Source organism: Argentina silus, assembly GCF_951799395.1.
Source record: "Argentina silus genome assembly, chromosome: X".
Lineage (NCBI taxonomy): Eukaryota > Metazoa > Chordata > Actinopteri > Argentiniformes > Argentinidae > Argentina > Argentina silus.
Genome location: NC_139653.1, coordinates 10,580,615 through 10,608,262, shown reverse-complemented (window position 1 = coordinate 10,608,262; position 27,648 = coordinate 10,580,615). Strand labels below are relative to the sequence as shown.

The window sequence follows — 27,648 nt, the reverse complement described above, 5'->3', positions numbered from 1 at the left end:
TGTGGTCTCAAACTGCAAGTCGATCACCCAATTTGTAAAAGTCATTGCTAACCATTGCCTGGACGAACACTGTACTGTTGAACTCTCCCTGATAGTTGAGCAGATTCTCACAATTACCAACCAGCTCACTATCATCTCCAGGTAAGAGAGCACAACAATACAAGTATTCTTTCACTTGACCACAGAGCAGTAAAACATTATTTCAGACTTATTTTGAATATGTAAAGCTGAATGTTTAGCCGCGCTTTGAGAGCATTTCTCCAAAAACATAATTCCTCTACTTTAATTCACTTCTGACCAAGGTATTTTGACGGATGGCTCACACGCTTGTTTTCAATTGAGTAATTATCCTATCAATATCGCCCTAACTTAACCCCATTGATGACACAGTATAATGGTTATTGTCTTGCAGCATAAAATGCTTGATATGACTGAAGTCACATGAAACTCACTTTTCCTATTTAGAAACAACTTGCCCTATCTTGGAATATGTTTACATAAACGTAGACGTTGCAACCATAAACCGGCAAAAGGCACTCACTAACTCAGTGTCTTTGCAGAAATCCTGGTATATATATGGTATGTACTGTAGATCAGTGATCACACGGTCTTTTAGAATGTCCATATTGCCAGGGATAGTAATTTGATCTGGGCTTCTTGATTATTACAGTCCAGCATTACACCTGATTCTAATTACAATATAACTATGAGTTTCACAAATGACCATTCTGTTCTGTCAATGGTATTATTTTTATTATGGACCTCAAATAGGCCATGTAGACACAAAAGCATCACCTTATGTGGCGAAACAGTGTAATTACATAATGAAGAATTAGAAAATAACATTCACAGATAAAATCACGCGAGTTATACATAATAGTGATTATTTATATTAATTATCATACAATCAACATTTTAAAATATCATAGTATTGTGTTTATCAAAATAAAGTGGTTTATATTCCATCATCTCATCATATAAAGCATGGATTTACCAGATATAAACTGATATGCAATGTTACTGACCCCTAGTGGAAAGTGAAATTACTTTTGCAGTACATTGCAATTGAGATCAAGGTTAAACTTATGCATGCTCTGAACACAGCAATCACGTTTAAGCAGCTGTGAGTTTAAATTTTGTACGTGTGTCTCTTTTGGGGTTAGGTGGCTGTCAGAGCAATAGCCCCATAATGTTGTACTTGTGTATTTCCAGTGTTAATGCAGTGACCCCTGGAAGCAAATCATCAGATGAAATCCTGGTGAAAAATGCACAGAACCTGCTTCAGATTGTTCTGCAGGGGGTACGTGCTGCAGAGACAGCCTGCATCAAGGTAATGAAAAGCAACATTCTCAACAAAGACAGTTCATACAGTATACATACATAAATACATACATACATACATTAGTAGGCATCTGTTAGGTCTGATGGTTGTTATACTGTTGTGTACTGTTATACTGAGTGCCTCTTCAATATGGAGTTGTATTCTTCTTTACCCTAAGAAGGTCATTAGAGAGTACAACCCCCTTCTTTCACAATAAATGTGATGTTTTTTCAAAATATATGAATATATATGAATATTATATGAGTGGAATATTCTGTGATTGTATATAGTATATTACTCTGTAGAAATACATTATGTTATGTAATATGTGTTAATGACACACACACCTCTTTGTTTTTCTTTCATAATAGTGTAGTATAAGCCCATGCTGGTTGAGCATCTTTAAGACGGTGCATGACACTTGAATAAATAAGAAATAAATCAATCAATCTTCTCTCAGGGCTTGAAACAGCCTGAACCAAACTCTGATGGAGCTGAGGCTGCAGCCTTGTGTTTCCAGTGGAAAAGGACCCTCCAGATCCACCGGGCTCAGCAGAACTCTAACCCAGAGACTGATGATTTGGGGCTGAGGAAGATCTCCTTGCACCCAGTAGCACCTAGCCTGGCCTCTCCTACCCATGTTCAGGAGGGCTACAAAAGATCATGTTACCCTGGACAACAGACTCTACCATTACCATGTACAGCAAATGTATGCCACAAGATGCACATGATGTAGTAGGCTGATATATGTAACAGCATTGGCCTTTCCAGGGAGTTAATAGGTTCATGTACAATACTTTGTGACTTTGAATACACACTAGTTGTACATTTCCATTTTATAAAAACTTGGGATATAAACAAGACACTGAAAATGTACTGAAAATAAACCACACAACTGATGAGAAATCTTATATTGTTTCTTTTTTATTTAAGACACAGATTTAAAAGGCAATGCAACATGATGGGTATCTTTCCTTGTTTCCTTTTAGACAGTATTTGACAACCATATATGGATATTAGATAAAACAAAGTGATGAACCATTACACCATTCATAAAAATCACTGTATTTATAATACGTACAAAAGAAGCATTTAAAATGTGACCTACTATGCATACAATTTAATTCAGTAATTGTCAAGGGTAGCACCATACATCAATGTAACACAAATTAAACTTATATTTTCTATATTTTTTTTCATGAACACAAGGTGTCTTAAAATAAATGTTATAATAGGATGCAGGGAAAAAGTCAGAGGTTATAGTTTTCTTTAGTGTTCTAGTATACATTTCTGCTTCTCATGTGAGTTTATAGTATGGTTTCCATTGTATAACCCATGTCAATGGGTTGAGCCCCAAACTATCTGTAATACAATTGTTCTTTGAGTTTGAGTTTTGACCCTAACAATAGCAACTGGCTAATTCCACACAAAATATTACAGTTTCATTAAAGCTGTCCATTTTCATACATTTCGTTCATTCGTACTACGTACCCTTGTAGGAACATCAAAACCTTAATACTGTCCTTAACTCACAGATCATTTCATTGCTACAGTATAGCAATCGCATCACTATATGCTCAAGAAAATTATATATAAACCAAGAAACAGCACAGAAACTGCACATGTACTACTGTCCATGCTGCCACGAATGGGAGCATTATAACAATGTTATAAAAATGTGCTGGATGACCAATATCTCTGTAAATATGTAAAATAAGTGACATGTGATTCTATTCTCAACAGATAATGTAGAACAACAATAGTTTTATGTACAATTGAAATAAATATGTAAAGCTCAATAATTATTCATATGCATGTCTAATCAATGTACAGAAAATATATACAGTTTAGCTAGTATGTTAGTTTAGCTAATGTCAATCAACACAGGAGGTTTACTGACAAAATGGAGAGGCAGTGGGGTCAAAGGTCTTGAAAACGTCCTTCAGTGGCCTGTCGTCCATCTCTTCCTTAGGTTCCTCCTCAGTTTCCTCCTCCACCGGTCCCTCTAGGTCCTGTCCTACCAGTTTGGGATGCCTCGGGTCGGTGTAGGACGGGCGGATCAGCCCCACCAGGGCTTGGATGGGCAGGTTGTGCACCGCAGGGGGCTTAATGGGTGAGCTGGAGGGCACTGTGGGGCCAGAGAGGGGAGTCTGACGGCTGGACCCATCCAAAGAACTATTTGTACCCTTCGTCTCTTGTATTGACCCTGTTCGCTGGGTTGGTGAAAGTGAGGATGGTGGAGTGTTCTCTCTCTTGGCCGGTTGTTTCAGAATCCCTGTCTTTTTAGGAGGCTCTACCTCATCCTTCTGGGCCTGCGCTGCCTTGTTACGAGGGTCATATAGACAGATGCCCCCCAGTAGTGTAGTGGGGCTCTCCAGGCCTCCCCCAGAGGAGGCCAGATGGGGGGCGTACGGAGGCAGCTTCTCAGGTTCAGGTCTTGTTGTTGAAGTTACCGAGGTGGTGTGGGAGGAGGAGCCAGCATTACCTCTCTGTAGCCTGGGGTCAGTAGCTCCTCCACCAGAGGACGCCTCCCTCAGCACAGGGAACTTGGAGTCCAGACTCCCAGAACGGCTGATCCTGGGGTCCAGTGTTTTGTGTTGCCGTGGGTCAGAGGCCAGTAGCCTCTCAGTAGATGACCTGGACTCCAATGTTCTCGGGGGGAGTCGACCCACACCCTCCTTCAGACGGTTAGCTGCCAGCCGGGGGTCAATGTGTGGTGGGGTAGTGATGGGGGGGTGGTCAGGCAGAGCAGTGCGGTTCAGCTGGGCATTCGCGACGAGTGGTGGTAAGGGCAGGTTAATGGAGTGTTCCTGCTTAGGCACAAGCAAAGGGATGAGGTCCTCTGGAGCCCATACTACCGTCTGGGCAAAGACCGGCCGCTGGAGCAGGATGTCCACCCGGATGTGGCTAAATTGCTTGAGCTGACAGCGTGGGTCCCGAAGCATCACACCTGGGCTGGCATCCAGGGGGATAAGAGCAGCCCTCTCCCTTGGCTCCCTCTCTCCATCTTCATCCTCCTCTGTAGTAGGAGGCTTGTGAGGTTCCATGGGTCTCACCTTCCTGGGATCCCTGACTAGTCGGGGATCCACAGTGCCATCTGGCTCCTTCCTGGTGTCTGTGGGCCGCTGGCGGGGGTCTGTCTTCATGCGGGGATCACTGGGTGGGGCCCGGTCCTTCAGTAGCCGGGGGTCAAACGGTCCTGGGGCAGCAGAGCCAGGCTGGGAGGGCTTGGTTTGTGGCTGCTGGCCCTGGAAAATCTCATTTTGTTTCTTCAGAGATTTGAGGATAGCTGTTACACAGTTCCCATCCTCTTCATCACTTGAGTACCAGTTTGTATTTTCATCTGTTGAGCATACAGTGTGTTCATGATTTTGACTATAAATGAAAGGATTACCAAGCAAGTATCCGTACAATATGTGAGAAATTGCTGAGAGATTTAGTAAATAACTTTCACTCATGTTCATATGGTGCTGCATTTTAATGAAATCATTTGGGTATTTGCTTATCAGACCAAACTGTTCATGTGTTAATTAAGTCTAAATATTCCCTTTCACTTACCTTTGACTCTGTTGGTAGTCTTGGCACCCTGCCCCTCCACCCCCTGTGGCTCATTCCCATGCTGCTGGTTCAGGTGTAAGAAAAGGGCCCTCTGAACGGCCGGGGGTAAGCTCTGCATCTGTGATTCAGTGCTGCCCTGCTGGTGGGATTCCTGCATAAAGACTAGACTCGGGTCAGCTGCAGAGAGGAAGTGGAGAAGAAGAGAGACAAATGGAGAGTAAATTAGAGGTTTTAATCAACCTGGCAGAACTCAATAAAAAGATAAGAAATCTGGGAGCCTATTACATTCACAAATCATATAGTACGCTTCACTCCTTGTCAAACTGATTGCTGTCATTAATTGCTTTAAAAAATATCCATGCATTAACTAAATACCAACCTCCCTGGCCAATGGCCTGGTTTCTGAAGAAACTGTTAAGAAACTCTACAGGATTCTGACCCATAGCATGGAAAGTCCTGTTTTGTAACATCTGCAGATCTGGCATTGGAGGGAATGGAGGCCTTTGTAGCTTCATCTGTGGATTCATATTTGGTCTATTTCCATGGAAGTTTGGGGGCAGTCCAGGAGGGACAGGGGGAGGCATTGGAAACCCATGTGATGGGTGTTGTCCAGGGGGACTCGGTCGCATTGGTGTCCCTGTGTGGGATGGAGGGGGAGCTCCCATAGAGCCTGGGGACCCTGGAAGGGGGACAGGGGGAGCATCGGGGCCCAGGGGCATCATAGTTCCGCTCTGCATGTCCTCTGGGCCACCACCAAACATACAGTTGGGCCCTTCTCCTTGAAATTGGGATCCAGGAGGAGAGGAGAAATTGGATCCACTGTAACACAAACAAACACATTACATAAATTGTATGATCCTACAGATAGCTGAAACTGCGAAAACTCAGCACAAAAAATAATGTGATACCTTAGGCCAATTTTTTGAGCCAGGTCCACAGTGGGCTGAACCTTTATCTCAAATAGAGAGGGGATCTTCTTCCCCCCAGAGCTACCGTCCTGTGGGCTGCTGGGACCAGGTGTAGGCAGAAGCCCCACTCCTGGAGGTGGTTTGGGCAATGGGGCAATGCCTTGCTTCCTCAGGTTTTCCAACTCCAACTCATCCTCATGGGCATTCTCCTCCTCAGTGTTTATGATCTAAATATAGATTGCAGCATAAACCTGTTGGAATTGTACAATATTCTATGTGCCTCTCGACCTTTAACCTAGTGGTACCAGGCCGTACCCAGTACCCAACTCAGAGACATAAGATCAGATGCTAGAGAAAGGGGGACCTAGGACTTGTAGTCTCCAAGGCCAAATTCCATTGAAAGTCTATATATAAGTCTATAAAGTCTATATATAGAGATAACCTTCTAGCCTGAAACATAATTTCTTTGTAACATCGAATAAAGTACCCTCTCCAAAAGACGTTGACCTTCAGATCTCTTTATTTCATCTCATTGCAAACCTGAAAATGATTGTGTTGCTGCGGAATAGATTACACTACTACTAAACTATCTAACAAACCCCACAGTCATGGAACAGATACACCTTTAACACCAAAATAATTTCTATTTATGGAAAAATTAGATGCTTCTTTTCACGATAGTAATGTTTTTAAAACATATCCTACCTTATCAAGCAGTTCTTTGGTCACATCAGTCAAAGGCTTGTGGGAGAATTTACAACTGTCTCCTTGATAGCACTTTGCTCCTGTATGAAAGAACTTGCATGGATATTCATGTACAACCACAAGTAAAGGAGGATAACCTAGTAATGAGTGTATTGCAATAAAAAATAAACCTGGGGTCAAGTTGAAATCTGGGCTTGAGAGGGTTTCACATTGTACAAAAAATTGCACTGTATCAACAAAACGTTACATCACCACCAACTCATGAGTCATGAACTTGAGAAAAAACTTGGGAAAAACAAATAATTATTTTTCTTAGATGATAATCGGATAAAAGTAAATATTCTAGTGTTGGAGTAGTTTAATCACGCCACATAAAGTGAGAGATATTGTAAATGAAGTACATTTGGTGATCACTGATGAAGGATATTATGCATGTAAATGCAATTATCTCCTTTACTGCAGTATCCTTGGATGTAGAATTTACAAAGCTCCTTCTTCTTATCTGGAACAACAAGCTCGTGTTCAAACTTACACTGCTCCCCCTGTGGAAACATAAATAGTTAAATCGAGTGCAACTGTAAGTGAAGGTGTGAGACCGAGACTGAATGCAAGAATGTTCTCAAAGCATATATTAGAATACATTTATTCTGCACTAAAATGACTGCAAACATTTCTTTGGAGAGATGTGAATTGTTTTGTTACATTAGCGCTGACTCACCTTGATACAGCGTCCTTCCAGGAAATATTTACAGATGTATCTTCCATTGTGTTCAACCGTGTGTTGATTGATGAACTCCTTGGTCATGATTGGACGTCTCTTCTGAAAACCAGGAGGGCCCTTTCCCTCCTATGGGCACCAAAGGGACAAAACATATTGTCTGAACCAGGGGAGGCTGGGGGTGGTAGAAATCGGAGGACAGGTTTACTGTAATCCAAGGAATGGAATGAGGAATGGTATGAAACATGTGTGTTTGATACCATTCCTCATTCCATAAATATGGTATGAACCAAATGAGGCATATTCAGACCATTCTATCAAAAGAAAAAATTACTTTGCTCCTTACCTGCTTCATCCCCTCTCCAGTCTGCTCCCCCCCTCGACCTCGCCCACGGCCCCAGTTCTTGCCCTTCTGCTTCTTGTTCTTGTTGAGCATGCCACGCCCTCTGCCCACTACTCCTCTGCCTCGCCCCCGCTGCCCACTAACTAAAAAACATACATCAATAAAAGTCACAATCTATAACAAAGATATTGTAAAACATTAATATGAACTCATGTCCTCCTCCAGTTTCAGAGGTAGCTACAATAAAAATCCAAAATGAGCACATTATGTACCATAGCCACTACAAAGACAACCTCAACAAACTTGAATAACTTCTGATGAGACACTTAAATAAACCCAGCTCATGCAATCCATACACTGCTGTTGTTTCTGTAGGCCCTTCATGTTTGGTCTCTTCATCTGCTCCTTGGGTTGGCGTCCCATGCCTTGGCTGGGCGAGTTGGACTCCTCAGCCTGCCGATACTCGCACAGGTCATCTGTGAAGTCTTCACCCTCTCCCTCATAGTCATACTTGTCATCGCTGTAGTCACTGAACTTCTCAAAGTCACTACTCTTATGCTGTGCTGTCCTCTGTGGATTGCTGTGGCCCCCGCTATTTGAATCACGCCCATGCTAGGAGGAGTAATTCAAGAAAGTGTAATATCAATGAAAAGATATTGTGTATGGCTATGCACATTCTTATCGAACCAATCAGGATTCTTACCTGAGCAGACTGGCCATCATAGTCACGGAAGGATCCTTGGCTTTTCTTATTTTTGGGCTTTTCTGGACGCTCATGGTCTGAGTCATAGCTGTCAGAACTGGAGCTACTGGAAGGGGAGTGGTGCTGATAGATAAGAGGAGGGAGGAAGTACAGTGAATTACACAGTGAAACTTTGCATGCGGAACTATACGATTTTGCAGAAGATTTCAGATTTCCTTGGAATACTGAATATTGTACTTCAAGTATTCCAGGTGATATCATCACTGGGCTTACTTTTTGTCTGTCACGTCTTCTCCTCTTTGACCTCCTCTTTTCTCTTGTTTTTTTGTATCTTTTTCTGGAGTGCCTGTGTGTCTTGTCATCTTTGTCTTTCTCTTTTTCTTTTTCCTTCTCTTTACTTTCATTCACTTTGATTTCTTTACCCTCCTCTTCAATGCCAATCCCTTCATCATCTATTTCTCCATCTTCCAATTCACCATCCTCTCTTTTAAAAGAAGAGTTAAAAATGTTAACATGAATCTAGAAACTCTAAAGGCCTTTCACAATACAGTATGTATTCATCAGTTATTTAATATCAAATGCAATTTGAGTCAACTTCCAATATTCCACTTATATTGAAGTTTCTTCCTGGTTTTACACTTGATATTCCCATACAATCTCTAGGTACATATTTTACGTACTTAGATACTTAGTATCCATTGTTTGTTTTGTCAGTATGGTCATACAGTAGGGTCACATTAAAATATGTCAAAACACCTTACATACACTCCAATCCAAACCATATCATGACAGTATCCCCTTCTGAAGACATTGTCTAAATTACAATTGTAAACTACTTCAAAATATCAAAGTGTATTTGAGCGCAATACATTTGTATTTCAAAAATAAATAATATACAGTGCCCTGTGTAAGTAATAGGACAGTGAAGCAGTTTTTCTTCTTTTGGCTCTATACTCCATTGGCAATCAAACAATTTATATGAGGTTAAAGTAGAGATCTTTTATTTGAGGGTATTTGTGTACATCTTGGTTTCACCATCTGGTAATGACAACACGTTTTATACATAGTCCCCTTATTTCAGGGCACCAAAAGTAATGGGACAACTGGCTTGCAGGTGTTTCTGGTAAGTCAAGTGTGTTCTGTCACATCATTTGTGGAGGCATAAGAGAGCTGCCAATGTCTGGTATTGATTCTAGACTTTGCACTGCCTTTGAAATCTGCTATTGGTTTCTGTCAATATGAGGACCAAAGAGGTGTCAAAAAAAATGAAAATCAAGGAAGCCATTATTAGGCTAAGAACTATCAGAAACATAGCCAAAATCGTAGGCTTGCCAAAATCAACAGTTTGGAACATCATTAAAAAGAAAAAACCCCACTGGTGAGCACAGTAATTGCAAACGGACTTGTAGGCCAAGGAAGATTTCTACAATGGATGACAGAAGAATGCTCATCATAATTAAGAAAAACCACAAAACAACTGTCCCACAGATCAGGAACACTCTCCATGGGGGAAGGCTTGAATGTGTCAAAGACTATCATCCACAGAAAACTTGACCAGCAGAACTACAGAGGCTACACTGCAAGGTGCAAACCACTAGCTAGTCACAAAAACACAATGGCCAAGTTACAGTTTGCTAAAAAGTACCTAAAAGAGACTGCAGAGCTCTGGAAAAAGTTCTTGTGGAGAAAAAAAAGTAACTGCCCAATATCCACAGCATACCAGCTCATTTATGAAATATGGGAGGAGGTGTTATGGTTTGGGCATGTATGGCTTCTACTGGAACAGACTCACTTGTCTTCATTGATGATGTAACTGCTGACAGCGGCAGCAGGATGAATTCTGAAGTGTATAGAAACATCTTATACACATCTTATCTTACCCAAATATAAGCAAATGCCTCCAAACTCATTGAATGATGCTTCATCATACAGCAGGACAATGATCCAAGACATACTGCTATAGCAACTAGGGAGTTTTTCAGGGCCAAACAGCAGAAAGTTGTTGACTGGCCAAGTCAATCGTCAGATTTAAGTCTTACTGAACATGCATTTCATTTTCTGAAGAGGAGACAAAACAAACAACAACTGAAGATGGCTGCAGTACAGGCCTGGCAGAGCATCACCAGAGAAGATATCCAACGTCTGGTGGGGTCAATGGGTCGCAGACTTCAGCCAGTTAAAGCATGCAAAGGATTGTTGACCAAATACTGAACATGATTGCTTCATTTGGACATTTGGAAAATCTGTCCCATTACTTTTGGGTACCCTGAAATAGGAGTACTGTGCATAAAAAAGTGTGGTAATTTCTTAATGGTGAAACCAATATGTACACAAATACCATCAAATAACTCTACTTTAACCTCATACTAATGTTTGATGTAGAATCCAAACTGTACGAGTGTAGAGCCAAAAGATTCACTGTCCCATCACTAACAAAGGGCACCATGCCTTCTAAAGGGGAGTGTTTTAGACATATTTTCTGAAAGAATGACCTATGGCTATACCAAGAAAGCAAAATAAGAAAATACCTTAGTAAGCTACATTTTTATCGAAAAGCTGTTTGAGGGAATCATCTCCTACCACAAAGGTGAGTGTAAAACCTGAAATGTGGAGCAATTCATTGAAATATGTGTCTGTGTCTGGGAAACTGCTCTTAAAATTGCAAGGTGAAAGGGAAAATACTGGGAAACAGAATATGACCGACTATGGAAAATGATCCTCAACATACAGTACATACAGCTGTCTTAGGCCTAACCAATTACTGTGGGCTGCATTTAATGCACGTCGGACTAAATGTGTGGTTGTTATTAAATGTTTGATTTCACATAAAGGTAAACAGGAAGGGTGTGGGCAGATGACTCTTCTGTGTGAGTATGTGTGTGTATGTGTGTGTGTGTGTGTGTGGGGGGGGGGGTGTCAGTTCATTACTGAAGGTTAGTTAAAATACTTACTAATACAGTCAGAAGATGGATCAGGGCTAAATGTATTCTTGGGGTACAGGGAGTGTTCTAGGAGGAACAGGGGGTGTCGTGTAACAAGCTGCCTTTATACCAGCATGTGCTTATAAAGGGATCACTATGGGATATGATTGAGCCAGCAGAGTCATGTGAAACTTTCTGTAGCAAACATGCCATTTTTGAAGACGTTCAAGTTGGATGTTTGCAATGGGGGGAAGTGGTGATGTGTTCAGAAAATGACAATAGAATTGTGATTGTTGGTGATGGGACTGCAGAGAACCTTTATGTGTCAAATAATCATAGATAAACAATAACAGAAACAACAGGGTTGGGGAATATGATCTATGACATGCTCATGTTTCACTTAGGAGTAGGCCCTAGAAAATAAATATAGTACTGCATTGACAGCTTAGAAATTATAAATGTCTGAATTCAGTGCATTTCAAAAGATGAACCCTATGGATGATCATAACAGACATTGATAATCTTGGTTATTCAAGTAATGCATCATTTTCTGTGGGAAAAACTAATTCATTCACTACACCACCAATAACCCTGTTACATGATGCGGATGCAATACCTTAAAATGTCATACTTATAGGGGTCCTTCAATATGAAATCAGCAGCCCATATGAAGTCCTTACACTGAAGAGTCCACTCTAAATGACCCTCTTTAATTTGGCATCCAACCTTCTAGGTGAAACATGTACACAATACAATAAAGTATTTCTGATACTTAAAAATCCTGTCAACAAGGGGGTCTGAGATCCTGCATCTAACTGCACTAATAGTCTTACTTTTAGCAGGTGGATTCTGTTCCTTATACATAAAATAAGTCAGCCCATATGGGTACTTTAACATGTACTCAATAATGCTTGTGGCACTAATCGATTTAATATATATGTAATAAAAAGCATAAATAATTAGAATATCTAGATGTAATTAAGATGGAAATATGACGATGGTAAACGGGGGGCATGGAAATGTCACGCCACTGACAGAGTCATTCGGGCACTGGCTTCAGAGCTGATCATCCTCTGAACAATTTGCAAGGTGTTCGATAGGGGGTAGTAAAGCGCATAACTGGGCGGGGCCTTCATTTACATACTCCCCTGAAGAATGCAACAACATGACCATGAAATGTAACCCATCCCATTCCTCAATCCTCACACACAGCATTACAGTAGTACATTGCTGAGGTCTCCCATGCCGCACACAAGCGACATCAAAACCAAAGTGGATCCATTCATCATGAACGGTGATGGGATAACTGTTTGGACAGTGGTAGAAGTGTCTATCTTGTTTACACTAAAACGCATGCAAAAATCCCTGTATGTGAAAAGGCCTACATTCCAACAGCGTTGTTTGAGCCCATTCATGACAAAACAGTAACACAAGCATGTAGTTCACAGGAGACGCACAGATGAGTGTGTTTTAGAATAATTGCAGATAAGAATGTTACTCGACCTTTCATGTCCTGCATGTTCAGAGTCTGTCATGTTTTTGTCAAGAACGGGGGTTGGGGGACTGGAGACAAGGCTCACAAAAGCCATGAAGATTGTAAACGGAGCTGCTCTTTCTCCGATACAAGAGTGAGTTGCATTCAGTCACTCATGGAGGCGTTGGATTGAGAGAGATGCTGGAAGATTTTAGACTGGAAAAACTCACGGCAACGTTACATGTCTCGACAGAGACAGTAAACAGACATTCTCCTCTCTCATTTCATTGACGTTTTAACTCAGTAAACACAGCTTGATACCCCGCTTTGCTAATATCCCGTCGGTTGACAGCTGCCATGGTGAAATATTGGAGACGGAGGGAGGAACAGATAGAAATATAACAACTTTCGTTGGTTTCAGCATCTTCACAGTCAGAATATTTCACCCAAGACAGGTTCTCAAAATGGCTTCTAGGACCGAAGAACATCGTTTTCTTAAATGTATTCGTCCACGTATTGCCCTATCAGGATCCATCTAACTGTGCTCAGCACAACAAAACCCTACATGCAATTGGTCAAATATTGTAACGGGCTCTTTTTCCAAGAGGATGGCAATACTTATTGGCCGTAAGAACTGTCAATTATTTTGAACATCTGGTGCAAAAATAAAGTGTGTAAGACTCGCAGTAGAATGTTAAGTTGCTGATATTAGCGGTGTGGATCTCTTACTGTCATTGACAGATACATAGGCGTACAGGAATAGTAGTATTTTTTGCAATCAAATAAAATATTGCGACAATGTTTTCATAGTGTGTGTGTGTGTGTGTGTGTGTGTGTGTGTGTGTGTGTGTGTGTGTGTGTGTGTGTGTGTGTGTGTGTGTGTGTGTGTGTGTGTGTGTGTGTGAGAGAGAGAGAGAGAGAGACAGGGGCGTGTCGTACTGACGCGCATGTTCTACCTACCGCCAGTGCGTGTCGCTCCAACACCTAACACTATACTGACACCGGTGTGACATCCCATAACACCTACTGAATGGCTCCTATAACAATGAAACCCACACTTTGAATGAAAGTGGCATACTTCACATTAGGCTTATCAATACATTGAGCTTTTTACATTCGGTGTTTGTTATTTCAAGTTTGCATTTTTGTACACTCCATTGGCAAGAATCATGTATTTAGTTTTTATAACTCAGTATGTATTTGCACGATGATGGAACAGTTTTCAATGTCGGATAGGTTAGATAGCCGAGTTGAATTTGGACTAAAATATGCGTCTGTAATCAATGTTTAAACAGTTAGGTTTTAATATCAACCATACTAGCATTTCACTTCAATGTCCTGCTGACCACAGGCGATCACACAAAAAAATAGACTAAACTAATTAATTCTTTGTTCATAGGCCTACACCCATAACGCACATGACAATGTTTTTGTTCCACCCCATCAACTCCCAGACGGTTGCCTAGTCAGTCTAGGAATGGGGACACAGGCGATTGAGAAGAAAAGGACATTGGGGAGAAAATAAGCTAATTCAACGCGATTGGGGTGTCGGTGGGAGCGAGTATTACATCCATTGCTTTTGAAAGTTTGAGAGTCGTATGGTGGCAAATGTAAGTCTCCCATCCGCGCGGACACGTGACAGCAACCACTGCTGTTCCACACGCACCTGATGAGCATCCTCGCTCCATCGCTGAATCCACCAATTGCGCAAACGCTACCGAGGGGTGTCGGATTTTAGAATACAGCTCATTGGTTTTCTTTTCATTAAACACTTGTAGAAGTTTAGTTTTTTGCTGTTGTTGAAAACTCGGATACTACACAGATACTCAGCTGGACTTACAGTTATGGTTCTGTCGGCTCTACGCAGCTGTTTGCTTTTGCTGTGTATGTCAACAATCCATAATTGCCATGGTGGCGCACAGGTTAGTTGGCTATAATCCTTAACATCTCAAAATGCGTGGTTATTAGACTATATCGCAGCGTCAATTTTATATTAAGGAAAATGTGATTATTTTCTATTAACAAAAAAACATATAGGGGCCTATTACACCACATCGGTCTTGCAGCTCTGTAGCTACTAACTTTTTGTAAAGTTTATAGTCTAAGTATGTGACTATGCAGAACATGACAGGTGACTCTCAAAGAGAGATTTGGTGACATACCATAAGGTATGTTTTGTCATTGTATCCTGGAGCATAACTGTTAAAGTGGTTTAGTTGACTAATGTGTCCCATACTAAGCTGATGGCATTTCCCTTTGCCTAAAGGATGTCAAAAGCACATTATAATTCTTAATAAAGCATAGGCCTGCTCGTAGGCAGTGCACCTCACTGTTGTGTAGGTGAAACCTATTGATGTAATTTCAAGAATATAAGGCAATGCATTTTTCTATGGGCTTGTGATTATTGAACTTGTCTAAAAGGATTAGCGGCCATTTCAATGTTCTCTAAGAAACATTGGAATGGCTTATCTGTCAGTTGCTCTCAAGTAGCCTAGCTGTTCATGGCATCCAGGCAATGTTGAATACAAAGCCGGTCCATTCAGGATTTGTTATCCAATAAGGCAGTGTCTTCCTGCCATGCAAAATATACAATCTTGGACCAGCGTTTTGGACAGAGGTCTCCCAGACATCTGCCAAACAGCTTTTGTCCAGCTGCCGTCTGCTACTGCAGCAGTAAGTGGAGAGAGAGACAGACAGACAGACAGACAGACAGACAGACAGACAGACAGACAGACAGACAGACAGACAGAGAAGTGCATGGTGAGGCCTCTCACATGCTTCTTCAGGTGAGTGCCACGAGGGCTACTAGAGACAGCTGTGGATATGCAAGGGTTGAAGAAGGTATTATATGACAGGAATTGTCATTGTAACAGAGTTATAACACAATAATAAGATTGTCATACCTGGTTGAGCCCAGACACCTGAAATGATTAGAGAGACGCTAGTTAACACTGAGCTAATGTCAGTATGTGTAACACAGCCAACATGCAACAACCCACCAGACATTTGGATTTAGCATTGGATGACATCATATACCACAGCTCCACTTTATAAATCTTACCTGTTACTTGCCACTTGTGAAATCTGATGATTGCATGTACTGTCAGTTTATTGGAAGTCATATTCACGTTTGATTATTCTCTGGGTGCAATGCTATCATATTTCACATTTTCTACACAATAATCTGTTTATTTACATTCTTCAATTAAAAAAGATACCAGTATTGCATGTGGTTGTCTGAAAACCATCTTTTCATCTTTGACCATACTTATGTGCTTGCTTGTTGACAGAATTGCATGGACAAGCACCAGGTAGTTGGGGTTCTCCGTCAAATGGAGAAATTTCTGAAGGGCCAAGAGCTGAGGTTCACAGAGGGCCTCCGGATCATGAAGTCTAAACTGGCAAATCTGCAGAACTCTGTTTCAAAGCTTCCCCAGGCAGACCAGTCTGCTGGTAAGTAAACTGAGCATAACACTTATACACAGAATAATTCTTCACCCCCAACCACCTGTCTACCATGCCAACCACCTGTCTACCATGCCAACCACCTGTCTACCATGCCAACCACCTGTCTACCATGCCAACCACCTGTCTACCATGCCAACCACCTGTCTACCATGCCAACCACCTCTCTACCATGCCAACCACCTGTCTACCATGCCAACCACCTGTCTACCATGCCAACCACCTCTTTACCATGCCAACCACCTCTCTACCATGCCAACCACCTGTCTACCATGCCAACCACCTGTCTACCATACCAACCACCTCTTTACCATGCCAACCACCTCTCTACCATGCCAACCACCTGTCTACCATGCCAACCACCTGTCTACCATGCCAACCACCTGTCTACCATGCCAACCACCTCTCTACCATGCCAACCACCTCTTTACCATGCCAACCACCTCTCTACCATGCCAACCACCTCTCTACCATGCCAACCACCTGTCTACCATGCCAACCACCTCTCTACCATGCCAACCACCTGTCTACCATGCCAACCACCTGTCTACCATGCCAACCACCTGTCTACCATGCCAACCACCTGTCTACCATGCCAACCACCTCTCTACCATGCCAACCACCTCTCTACCATGCCAACCACCTGTCTACCATGCCAACCACCTCTCTACCATGCCAACCACCTCTCTACCATGCCAACCACCTGTCTACCATGCCAACCACCTGTCTACCATGCCAACCACCTGTCTACCATGCCAACCACCTCTCTACCATGCCAACCACCTCTCTACCATGCCAACCACCTGTCTACCATACTCTACCATGCCTGATATTGTAATTGTCCCAACAAATATTATGGTACATTTTCAAGATTTGATATTAGTGTATTTGGTATCAACTATTCAGTGCTATTCTGTTTTATTATCATATAATATGTACCTGACTGCTCTCATTGTTTCTGGTGTAATTAGAGTGGCCCTATGGAGCACACCATGAGTACCTCATAAAACTTTACTTCAAAGCTCTCATTAAAGAGATAAAAGTAGGCTTGGGTCAGGTCTGCATCAGGTCTGTTGTGGAGAGAGGAAGTGTCTACATAGTAGAGAGAGGAAAACATCCTGGCCAGAGGGTAAGGTGGGGAGTGTTAGAGGTTAAAGAGGAGAGTGTGGTTTACCGTCATGGTTTCTTAGGAATGTAGTGTTGAGTTCGCCTACTTGTGAGCGAATGATGTTTGTCTTCATTGTTACAGTGAGTGACCTGAAAGCAAAATGTGCTTTGATGGGATCAACATTTCCTCTTGGTATTCTAAATTAACAATAGGAGGAGCCAAATTGATTTCTCACCCTTAATAGACCAATGAAAAAAGGAAAGGGACAAGTGCTGTTGATACGTTACTATTTAAACCTCAGGAAATGTGTGTGGGTCAATGTGGAAATTGTTTGTCTTCTAACGGTTGTATGCTTGTCAAAGCAATTTACCACTGTATCTTTGCTCTAATTTGACCTGAGATTAGAACACTCCACCACTGATTCATTGGTCAATGTTTGTGTATATGAATGTGAACAATAGTTGGAAATGCTTTGTTTCCATAAAAGAAACTTATAAGGAAACTAGCCATGTGCTTGCAATTACTTTAAGAATCTTTCATCTCGTGTTTCTGGTTTTGTGTATTTTTGTTCAGAATATTACTGCAATCTTTTCCAAATTGTTCTTAGGAAGTATTATGCAATAGATGGGGTGTGTCTCTCCAAAGCAAAGCCTATACTGTACTTGAAGTCAGTAGCTACCTTTTCATTTTCACTTTTGCTCACTCTGTCAGAGACCTCATTCTATTTGCACTTTGATTCTCAATTCTGTACCTTTTTGTTATTCCTAATGTATTTTTCCTCAATGTGTGTATTTCTTTTTGTCAGTAAAAAATGTAATTTATTTAGTGTTCCATTTTATTCTACCGTTCCTCTCAGTTCTCACACTGGTATTATTCCCCCCGCAACAGAATCACCAGTAATCTGCTGGATTAAATGAGGCATTCCGTCAGTCTTTTCCCATGAAGTCTCTCCAGTATCCAGTGACACATGCATGTCCTAAGGCAGAGAATACCAGAGGATGTTGGGTGACTGACTCTGCATGTGACAATTCTCCCTCCCACTTTCTCTCTCTCACAGCTCCCTCCACCTGCCCCCCCCTGGAAGCTCCTGCCCATGGAAGAAAGTTTGGCTCAAAGTATTTTGTGGGTCATGAGGTCCATTTCACTTGCTCCCAGGGTTACCACGTTGTTGGCCCTGGGACACGCGTGTGCCAAGAGAACAGCAGCTGGAGTGGTATCAACACCATCTGCAAAGGTACTGCCCCCCCAAACTCTCACCTACAACCCACCTGGCTCGTTTGCTTTTGCTCTTTTGTTGACTTTAAATGTATTTGTTTCTCAAAGAGGTTTATGTGCATTGTCACAAATTACATAATTTCTTCAGGCACATACCCCAATGTCTAAATCCCCAGTTTTTGTGGCTTCCAAATGGATTTTAACAATTGGATGAAATGGACATTTTACATCGAAATAACTGTTGGTTATGCTGCAATATCTAAAATGTTTGTCATGCTATGTTTATTAATGCTACTTCACTAACAATTGGAGCAACCTAAGAATGAAAAAGGAAACAGAAGCTGACTGTCATTTGAGTAGTGGTTCTATATTAGGATTAAGAAAAATACTGACTCTCCCCCCTACTCTGTCCTCATCACCCCACCCTGTATCCACCACCACCTCTGTTTGAATTGGTGGAATGCCTGGAGCAGGGCTGCTGGGTCACATTATTCGGCTGCTCGTGGAGAAAACCCACTCCCCATTCAGGGTGACCTTGGCTGAGCAGCCCCTGAAAGCCAGGCTGAAAGGGAGAGCAGCCCATAGCACAACAGCCAGTGAAAGGGGCTCCTCACACAAACAGATAAGGCAAGCAAAGAAAAGGGCCATTCTTCAGGCTGGCTGCGGCTCCAAGCCACACTGAATGTAGCCCTCGTTAAAGTGGCATTAAATGTCTCAAAAACACAGAAAAACACCTGTACTGCATTCCACTGTGGGGTGCCTTCCCTCCCCTCTGTGTTTCTATTCCCCATAACCAGGATTGGCAGAGCTACTGTAAGATAACCAGCCCTCTGCTCATGTTTCTCCTTGGTCCCTTTGTCAGGGGTCCCAGAAGGCTGGGGTTAAGTCCACACACACATTTCATTATACCAGGCCCATGGTCTGATAGCACACAAGTATGCTAAGCATGCTATTGATGGCTCCCATAGCCGTCGCTACTGGAACTAGTTGACATTCCAAGTGATACAGTGAGTTCATGTGTGCTCAAGTCTATGTAAAAGAGACTGCAATGTTTAAAAATGACCAGGAAAAGGCTACCCGGCACAATATAATCCCTGTGGATGTTTCTAAGGGGAGGTAGAAGAGGTCTAAATGTAGAGCTTTGCTTTAAAAAGCACTATTGAGAGTGGATGAAAAACATAGATGTCGCAAGGAGTTTCCAGGAGAGTGAAGTCGGCCTTTACATCTGTAAATGCTCTTGTGGTGGCCCCCGGGGAAGGCAAATAAACACGTGCAGGATTAGGAGTAGAGTCGGCCAGTACCCTCAGAGAAACTCAGCCAGGGTGCTCTCCTTCTTCCCCTCCTCCATCAGTCTTTACATACGTCTAGGCTACAGAACCCAGTACAAAAACAATGGGCCGGGGTCGCAGGCAGCTTTTTGTCGATTTTCTTCCAAAGCATAAAAAACTAAACAAGCTTAGAGCAGTTATAGGAATGTCTGTTAACCCATGAGTTATTTCTGTTCCACTGGTCCTAGACTTGCACTGGGTACAGGCACTACAACATTTTGAACAGAATAATTTAGTTGCTGGTTCAGTATGAAAATGGTGCATAGTTACCTAGCACTCATTTTGTCATCACTTATCTGACCATGTTAATCAAAAATCCTCCGTAGGCCAAATTGTGCAGAACAGTCAGAATACTGTGATAGTAAAGTATGATATAAAAGCTAACCACTTGCAGGTGAATTAATGGGTATTTACTGAAGACATACCACCAAAACAGTGCTCCACCCCTCACAGCTTGCTGCCGCATGTGGTAAGCATTTCACCCTGCCCTGCCCATCCCTTGCCCCATACTAATGCCCATCCCCTGTCCCCATCAAACCGGCAATTAAAGCTATTTACAGTAATACCAGTAAATACCCATGCATTGGGTGGAGGACATAGCGGTGCTAGTGCAACAGAAGTGAGATGGTGTGAGACATTTAGACATGTAGTAAAACCTGTAAGGATGTCAGCACCTGTTAACTCTTAGCTAGTCACAGTAGCCCCAGTTGTTGTCGTGACAACTCTCACCTATTTCTGCAGATGTAAGTGAGTGTACCAGTAACCCCTGCCAAAATGGAGGTACGTGTGTGGAGGGCGTCAACCAATACAAGTGCACCTGTCCCCAGAGCTGGAGTGGGTCTCACTGCCAGCACCAAACCCAGACGGGTCAGTACCACAGGAACCACAATCCTGTACTGTGGCTCATAAGGCTCTGCAGAATTTATTGGCCTTCAACTTATTCTTTGTCTTGTTTATCTACAGATGTTGTACATATAATACTCTTTATGTTTATTCTGCAGCACCCATGTCCAGCCATTTGAGACTATCTCATTGTGTACCATATGTGTTAGGATGTTTTGTTGTAGATACAGTGTGTGCACTTTGGTCTTTGTTGGTATCTCTGTGTATGTCTGTGTTTGTACAGTGCATTCAGTAAGTATTCACCCCCTGGACTTTTTCCACATTTAGCTGTATTACAACTGGACTTAAAAATCTATTTAATTTAGATTTTTTTTTGTCACTGATCTACACAAAATACCCCATAGTTTCAAGGTGAAAATTATTTTTAGAAATGTTTATAAATTTATTCAAATGAAAACCTTGAATGTCTTGAGTGAAGAAGTATTCACCCCCCTTGCTATGACACTCCTGAAATTAGCTCAAATGTAAACATTTCTTTTTCTTTTACTCATTAAGTTGAATTGAGTGCAAGGATAATAGTTAATGTGATTTCAGAATGAATGTCTTTGTTATTTGTGTGGTATCTGATTTGCATAGGAATCAATTACATTAAGCTATCACTACCAACTCCTTGCCGGTGACAAGCATACCCATAACATGATTATTCTTCACACAAGGGATTGTGGAAACTGCATTGCATGTGCTGTATTTGCACAAAAATGCTTTGTAGTAAAACCAAATAAACACATTTCCAGCCGTATCACTTGAATACATTGTTGCAAACACAGTTATGATGTGAAATAGATTTTCCTTCATTAAGGGATTCCTTTTGGCTACTCGGCAGTAGCTGGCTGGCCATCTGGAGCACCAGAAGAATTCCTGGTGGGCCTGTGGATGGGCCGGTGGATCTGTGGGCCATAGGCAGGTGGATGGGCCGGTGGATCTGTGGGCCATAGGCAGGTGGATGGGCCGGTGGATCTGTGGGCCATAGGCAGGTGGATGGGCCGGTGGATCTGTGGGCCATAGGCAGGTGGATGGGCCGGTGGATCTGTGGGCCATAGGCAGGTGGAAGGGCTGGTCGGTCTGTGGGCCATAGGCAGGTGGAAGGGCTGGTCGGTCTGTGGGCTGCAGGGCCGGTGAGCGAAGCGATCTGTGGGCTTCGCACAGCCCTGCTATTTTAAAGCCAGGTTGTAACACAACAAATTGTGGAAAAAGTCCAGGGGGTGAATACTTACTGAAGGCAGTCTATGTCTGTGTATGTATGTCTGTATTTATGTCTGTGTATGTATGTCTGTCTATGTATGTATGTATGTATGTATGTATGTATGTATGTCTGTGTATATATGTCTGTGTATGTATGTGTCTGTGTATGTATGTATGTATGTATGTGTGTATGTATGTGTGTATGTATGTATGTATGTATGTATGTCTGTATATATATGTCTGTGTATGTATGTGTCTGTGTATGTATGTGTGTGTGTATGTATGTATGTATGTATGTATGTATGTATGTCTGTGTATGTATGTGTCTGTGTATGTATGTATGTATGTGTGTATGTATGTATGTATGTGTGTATGTATGTATGTATGTGTGTATGTATGTATGTATGTATGTATGTATGTATGTATGTATGTATGTATGTATGTATGTATGTATGTATGTATGTCTGTGTATGTATGTGTCTGTGTATGTATGTATGTATGTGTGTATGTATGTGTGTATGTATGTGTGTATGTATGTATGTATGTATGTGTGTATGTATGTATGTATGTATGTATGTATGTATGTATGTCTGTGTGTATGTATGTATGTGTGTATGTATGTGTGTATGTATGTATGTATGTATGTATGTATGTATGTATGTATGTATGTATGTATGTCTGTGTGTGTGTATGTATGTGTCTGTCAACATGTTGTCAAGTCGTTGATATGTGTACAATATGTCCATGTGTTGTTCTTGTTCTGTGTGTGTGTGTGTGTGCGTGCTTTTATTGTCCAGTGGTTCACAGGCCCTCATCGGGCCGCAGGGTGAAGGCTAAGCTCCCTCTCTCGCCTTTCCTTTCACGTTCAGCACCGCCTGAGTGGAGTGTCATGAACGACCCAGCGTTCAGCCGGAGGCCTCGCTGTGCCAAGGTGGACCGAGCTCAACACTGTAGCTGTGACGCAGGCTTCCACATGAGTGGCACCTCCGACAACAGCATTTGCCAGGGTGAGCCAGTGCCAGTCCAACATCTACATTTCATACCGATGAGAGGAGTGTGAGAGCTTCTAGAGTTTAGGCATCTAGAGCTGATTTTGTGCTGGCTAGCTGCTTTTGTGTCATTAATATGAAGCCTTGTTGACACTCAACCAGAGTTAGGCACTGTAACCAGGAGACAGATGCTTGAAATTCTTTTATAAACAGAGGTTCATAACATCGGTCTTTAACATGGCTGTATGGTGCCTTAGTTTATGTAGTCATCTAGAGGACATCTCTCATCCCTCTCCTGTGCTGCTCCATGTTGTTCCAGGGATGTCAAGGTCTCTGATACCCATTAATAGCCATTAAACATCATAGCCATTAAACATCTGGTCCAGACAGCCCCAGCCAGACAGAGGGAATCTCACCCCTTCACCCGCTTCCTTACACCTCCCCCTCTTTATAATACTGTATCTATTCTTCTCTATCTCCATAACTTCACATCTGTCCACAACATATTTCCATATGCACTACTCCTTTTCTTCAAATCTTCACTCTTTCCCTCTCCCTCTCTTTGTCTCTCTCTACTCCCCTGTAGCTTGATGAAGGCCACGTGTCTGATCATGTGACTGGTGTGTGTGGCACACATATGTGCATGTGTTTCTCTCTCCCTCTCTGTGCAGATGTGAACGAATGTGAGGTGTACAAGCTGGACCAGGGGGGGAAGCTGTGTGTCCATGAGTGTGTGAACGTCCCAGGCTCTTACCACTGCTCCTGCCCCAGCGGCTACAAGTTGCTACCAGACGGGCGAAGCTGTGAAGGTGAGTGACAGGAGGGGACGGAGGACAAAGACTCATTCACAGGGCCTTGCCATGGTTCTGGCTGGGTTTGCAGCTACCGGGAGGGCCATGATTTACTTTGCACAACCCATTAGGTCATCCCATTACAGCTTCCAGGGATAAATAAAGGTGGAATGAGAGAATAAAGGGAAGAAGAGAAGAAGGTATAAAAAGCTTGCTCCATCTGGTGGTATTTCTGTAGCTGTGTCCATCAGTCCTGGCCATGGTCCCCAGTTTCATTTGCTCCTCTGAAGCTCACCCTGCTAGCCAGTGGAACGAATTACCTCACCATTTCCCAGCAGAAGGAATGTCCAGGACACGAGGTGTTTGGGGGAGACTAAACTGAAGAACCAAATAAACAATCATATGATAGACCCCTGTCCGGCCTGACTGTGGTAACCAGGAAGCAGGGTGCCGGTCAGGCGGGTAGAAGCTGGACATCTCTCCCTCTCTTTTTCTTCCTTTCTTTCTCTCTCTCTCTCTCTCTCTCTCTCTCTCTCTCTCTCTCTCTCACATGCCTCCACTGTTTTGTACTCCAGATGTGGATGAGTGTCTGACCCAGCAGCACAACTGCACTCGTGGGACAACCTGCATCAACACAGGGGGAGGCTTCCAGTGTGTTAGCCCAGAGTGTCCCCGCTCCCATGGCAACATCAGTTATGTCAAGACTTCTCCCTTGTAAGTTGACACCCCTTGTGGTGGTGGTGGTGGTGGTTGTGTACGTGTGTGTTTGTGTTTGTGCGTGTGTGCGTGCGTTTGTGTGTTTGTGCGTGCATGGGTGCATGCGTGCGTGCATGCGTACATCTGTTCATCTGTCTCTTAAGTTAAACTCAGATTTCCATGTTAATATTAACAATAATAATATATTAAATGTGTATAGCGCTTTATCATGGACTAAAAGCACTTAACAAGAATATGAAAATAGAAAATAAAAAATACAAATATGGGAGGACAATGACAGAACATACATAACATTAACATGAAAATCAAATCAAACTTGCAGTACAGTATATAGCACATTTCATACACAGATGCAATACAATGCACTTTAAAGGAAGAATTCATAAAAACTGAGAAAATAAAACACAAATGTTGTCACATTGTTTGAACAACTATCAAACTTTCAAGAGTAGTTCTACATATTCTAATTCTAGAGCCAGCTGTTCAGTATCCTGGCCATATGATCACACAACCACCATTACTTCCAAGCAGTCTTGGCTTCAGTCTTAAACTGTGTTTGCCAACCCCTCACAAATTGCCTCATTTAAAGGCAATAAAGGTATGAAAAGTAGCCCTGTCTACTCCTACTGAACCATCAATGTGGTGAAATACTGAAGGACTGCCAGTAGAGTCAATGTGGGAGAGAGAGGAGTTTAAAGAGATGGAATAAGCAGAGGGAGGGAGATAGGGAAGGGGAGAGAGAGTGAGAGAGAGAGAAAGAAAGAAAGAAAGAGAGACAGCATGTGATCTCACAGTATGTGTTCCTGATCCTGGTCCTACAGATGTGTGTGTGTGTGTGTGGGGGGGGGGGGGGGGGTGTTAGGGGAGGGGGTGTATCGCCCTCTAAATCACAAGCCTAAAGAAGAATTATGTACGCTTTGGTTTTCATTTATTTTCCCAGGAAGACAGACTTTCTCAGACAAATTATGTAACCAATTTATATAGCGGGTGTTTCTGTAACACATGCGATTTTATAGTGAGTAAGCACTGAGTCATGTGTATTTTGAACCACATTAAAACCCTCTTCCCTCATTTAGGATTTTATCTGAACATTACACAACTTGTTGGATCATTGTGTCTCTCGTGTCAGTGTTATTAAGTCATGTTGGCCTCAGAGCCCTCACTTCCTCTGTTTTGCTGTCCCACAGTCAATGTGAGAGGAATCCCTGCCCTATGGAGAGTCGTTCCTGCCACTTGGCCCCTAAGACTGTATCCTTCCACTACCTGTCCCTGCCCTCCAATCTCCAGACACCAGCCACTCTGTTCCGCATGGCCACCGCCTCTGCCCCTGGTCGCCCTGGCCCTGACAGCCTGCGCTTTGGCATCGTCGGGGGAAACTCCAGGGGGATCTTTGTCATGCAGCGTTCAGACAGGCAGACGGGTGAGCTGATCCTGGTGCAGGCCCTCCGCGGGCCACAGGACATCAGTGTGGATGTGGACATGTCTGAGTACACAGACCGCGCCTTCCAGGCCAAACACGTGGCCAAGGTAAATGTTCTCATCTCACCCTATAACTTCTAAGGACGCTCCACCAAAGGAGGAACACGTGAGACGGACAGAGAGAGGAGAGCAAACAATCCACACCCAGCGTATGAGTATCCTCATCGTCCGTTATCACATGCCCATGTGTCTGAGAGGTCAAACACTGGCCTGGTTCTCTTTTGTGCCCATGTTTCAGAAAGCTGAAAACCAACACAGAGGAAGAGAAAGCAATCAGTTATACAAGAGCTTCCTTGAATATAAGGGTCAAGCAGATATGGCAATATGAGACCACTGAATTGTTTGGATGGTGACTATACAAAGTGTATGAGTGAGTTAGTAGGTTTAAGTGACTGATTGATGGTTGAGTGAGTACATGAAGTAGAGTGAATTACAAAACTGACAGAGGGGGAATGGTAATATTGTTCTGTTTTTTGTCCCTTAAATTTGTCTTTTTGATTGGCTCAGGAGTGGGCCCTAGGGTTTCCCTGTTGACCCAAGGTTCTTCTCATGAATGTGCACTGCCATTGCTTTATCTGTTAACGTGAAGAGTCATGAATCCCTGTAGAACATTACTCCCATGGCTCTAATTTATCTGAATATATTGTGGTTGCTTTTACATAGTGATACATGCAGTGTGCTTATTTTAAAGTACATCTGGTAAACCTGTTTTTTACTGGCTTGCTTTGTGATTAGGACACACTCTTAGAACTAAGGTAGATTTTTAGAGGTAGATATTTACAAATATCAGCAATACTGTACTTGGACTTATTTCTACTATACTCATATTCAGTTGCTTATTGAGATGTTATGTAATTACGTCATAAAATTGGTGACTTGGCAGCCTTGCTAATGCAGTGTACAATGTATCTGACATCTAATGTTTTAATTAGTCTCTACTATTGCACATAACTGTGTCCTCTGAAGTGAAATAAAGTTAGTCCTACACTTACATAAGTGCTAGTATTACCTGATTTATGGGGCTGGAGTCATCAGGACCTACCCAGCGAGACCTTTCCCTCATGGTTATTACATGGTGCAGATTCATTACTAACCCACACACTGCCCCCACCCTCACATCACGTCATCCCATATGTAACAAAACTGTGTCAAACAATTCATGCTAAAGGTATGGTAATAGATGTGGAATGGGAAATGACTTTATGATCATCATGTTCAATTTGATTGCAAAAGAAAACTTGATCACAGGATAATGTATCTGTTTACTTGTATGGCCCTGTAGTACATTTTGTACCAACCAAAATAGAGGTCAAAGCATGTTCAGTATTAGAACTAAAGGAATGTCAGGTCAGAGATGTTTTCATTTTTAATAACCATCAGGAAATTAAAGATATACCTCAATGTGTTTTTCAATTATATATTTGTCGGAGAGAGAGAAGGTCGTAATGTTTACCACATGCGCTCTCTCTGTCTTTCTCCTCTCCCATCTCCGTCCCAGGGTTTAAATTGCAATAAAGGAGATCAAAAGAACCGCAAGTTTCCAGGACAGGGGGGTGGAGAGTGAAACACGTACCCTGATCGCACAGGCTCAAAATAACAATGCACTCTAATGGCAAACTCAAGACTTTCTTCTGTAATTATTAGTAAATTGCCTGTATTCACTCAGTTTGCTACATTAGTTAGAAGCTTGTGGCCGTTTGATGCACACATGTTTTTAGAAGTTCACAGCAGTAAGATATTGGGGGACAGTTGAAGAGCTTTGGGCTACATAACTATGCCATTTGGCTGATAATAATGATACATTTGCATTCTTCAGAGTC

The 27,648-nt window shown here is 42.4% G+C and overlaps 2 protein-coding genes and 1 long non-coding RNA gene across 3 annotated transcripts; 2 read left to right on the top strand and 1 right to left on the bottom strand.

Annotated features, from left to right (window-relative positions):
- On the top strand, positions 1–2,098 carry LOC310823500. The gene is made up of 3 exons (XR_014554946.1): positions 1–141; positions 1,213–1,330; positions 1,782–2,098. It is a non-coding gene; the product is annotated as an uncharacterized lncRNA (long non-coding RNA).
- A 165-nt stretch (positions 2,099–2,263) lies between these two features.
- On the bottom strand, positions 2,264–13,049 carry zc3h6 (zinc finger CCCH-type containing 6). The gene is made up of 12 exons (XM_083694889.1): positions 12,681–13,049; positions 8,530–8,740; positions 8,257–8,379; positions 7,910–8,165; positions 7,557–7,696; positions 7,211–7,339; positions 6,920–7,034; positions 6,493–6,602; positions 5,788–6,014; positions 5,259–5,698; positions 4,880–5,056; positions 2,264–4,664 (listed from the first exon to the last, which is right to left on the bottom strand). The coding sequence occupies exons 1-12, from the start codon at positions 12,764–12,766 to the stop codon at positions 3,214–3,216; spliced, it is 3,465 nt and encodes a 1,154-aa protein (XP_083551015.1). The 5' UTR covers positions 12,767–13,049; the 3' UTR covers positions 2,264–3,213.
- A 1,446-nt stretch (positions 13,050–14,495) lies between these two features.
- On the top strand, positions 14,496–26,988 carry fbln7 (fibulin 7; the record flags this gene model as incomplete). Its single annotated transcript, XM_083695507.1, has 8 exons — positions 14,496–14,573; positions 15,942–16,104; positions 18,282–18,458; positions 20,509–20,634; positions 22,722–22,859; positions 23,513–23,650; positions 24,208–24,346; positions 25,537–26,988. 8 exons carry the CDS (start codon positions 14,496–14,498, stop codon positions 25,907–25,909), a joined length of 1,332 nt encoding a protein of 443 aa, XP_083551633.1. The 3' UTR covers positions 25,910–26,988.
- Between the last annotated feature and the right edge of the window lie 660 nt (positions 26,989–27,648).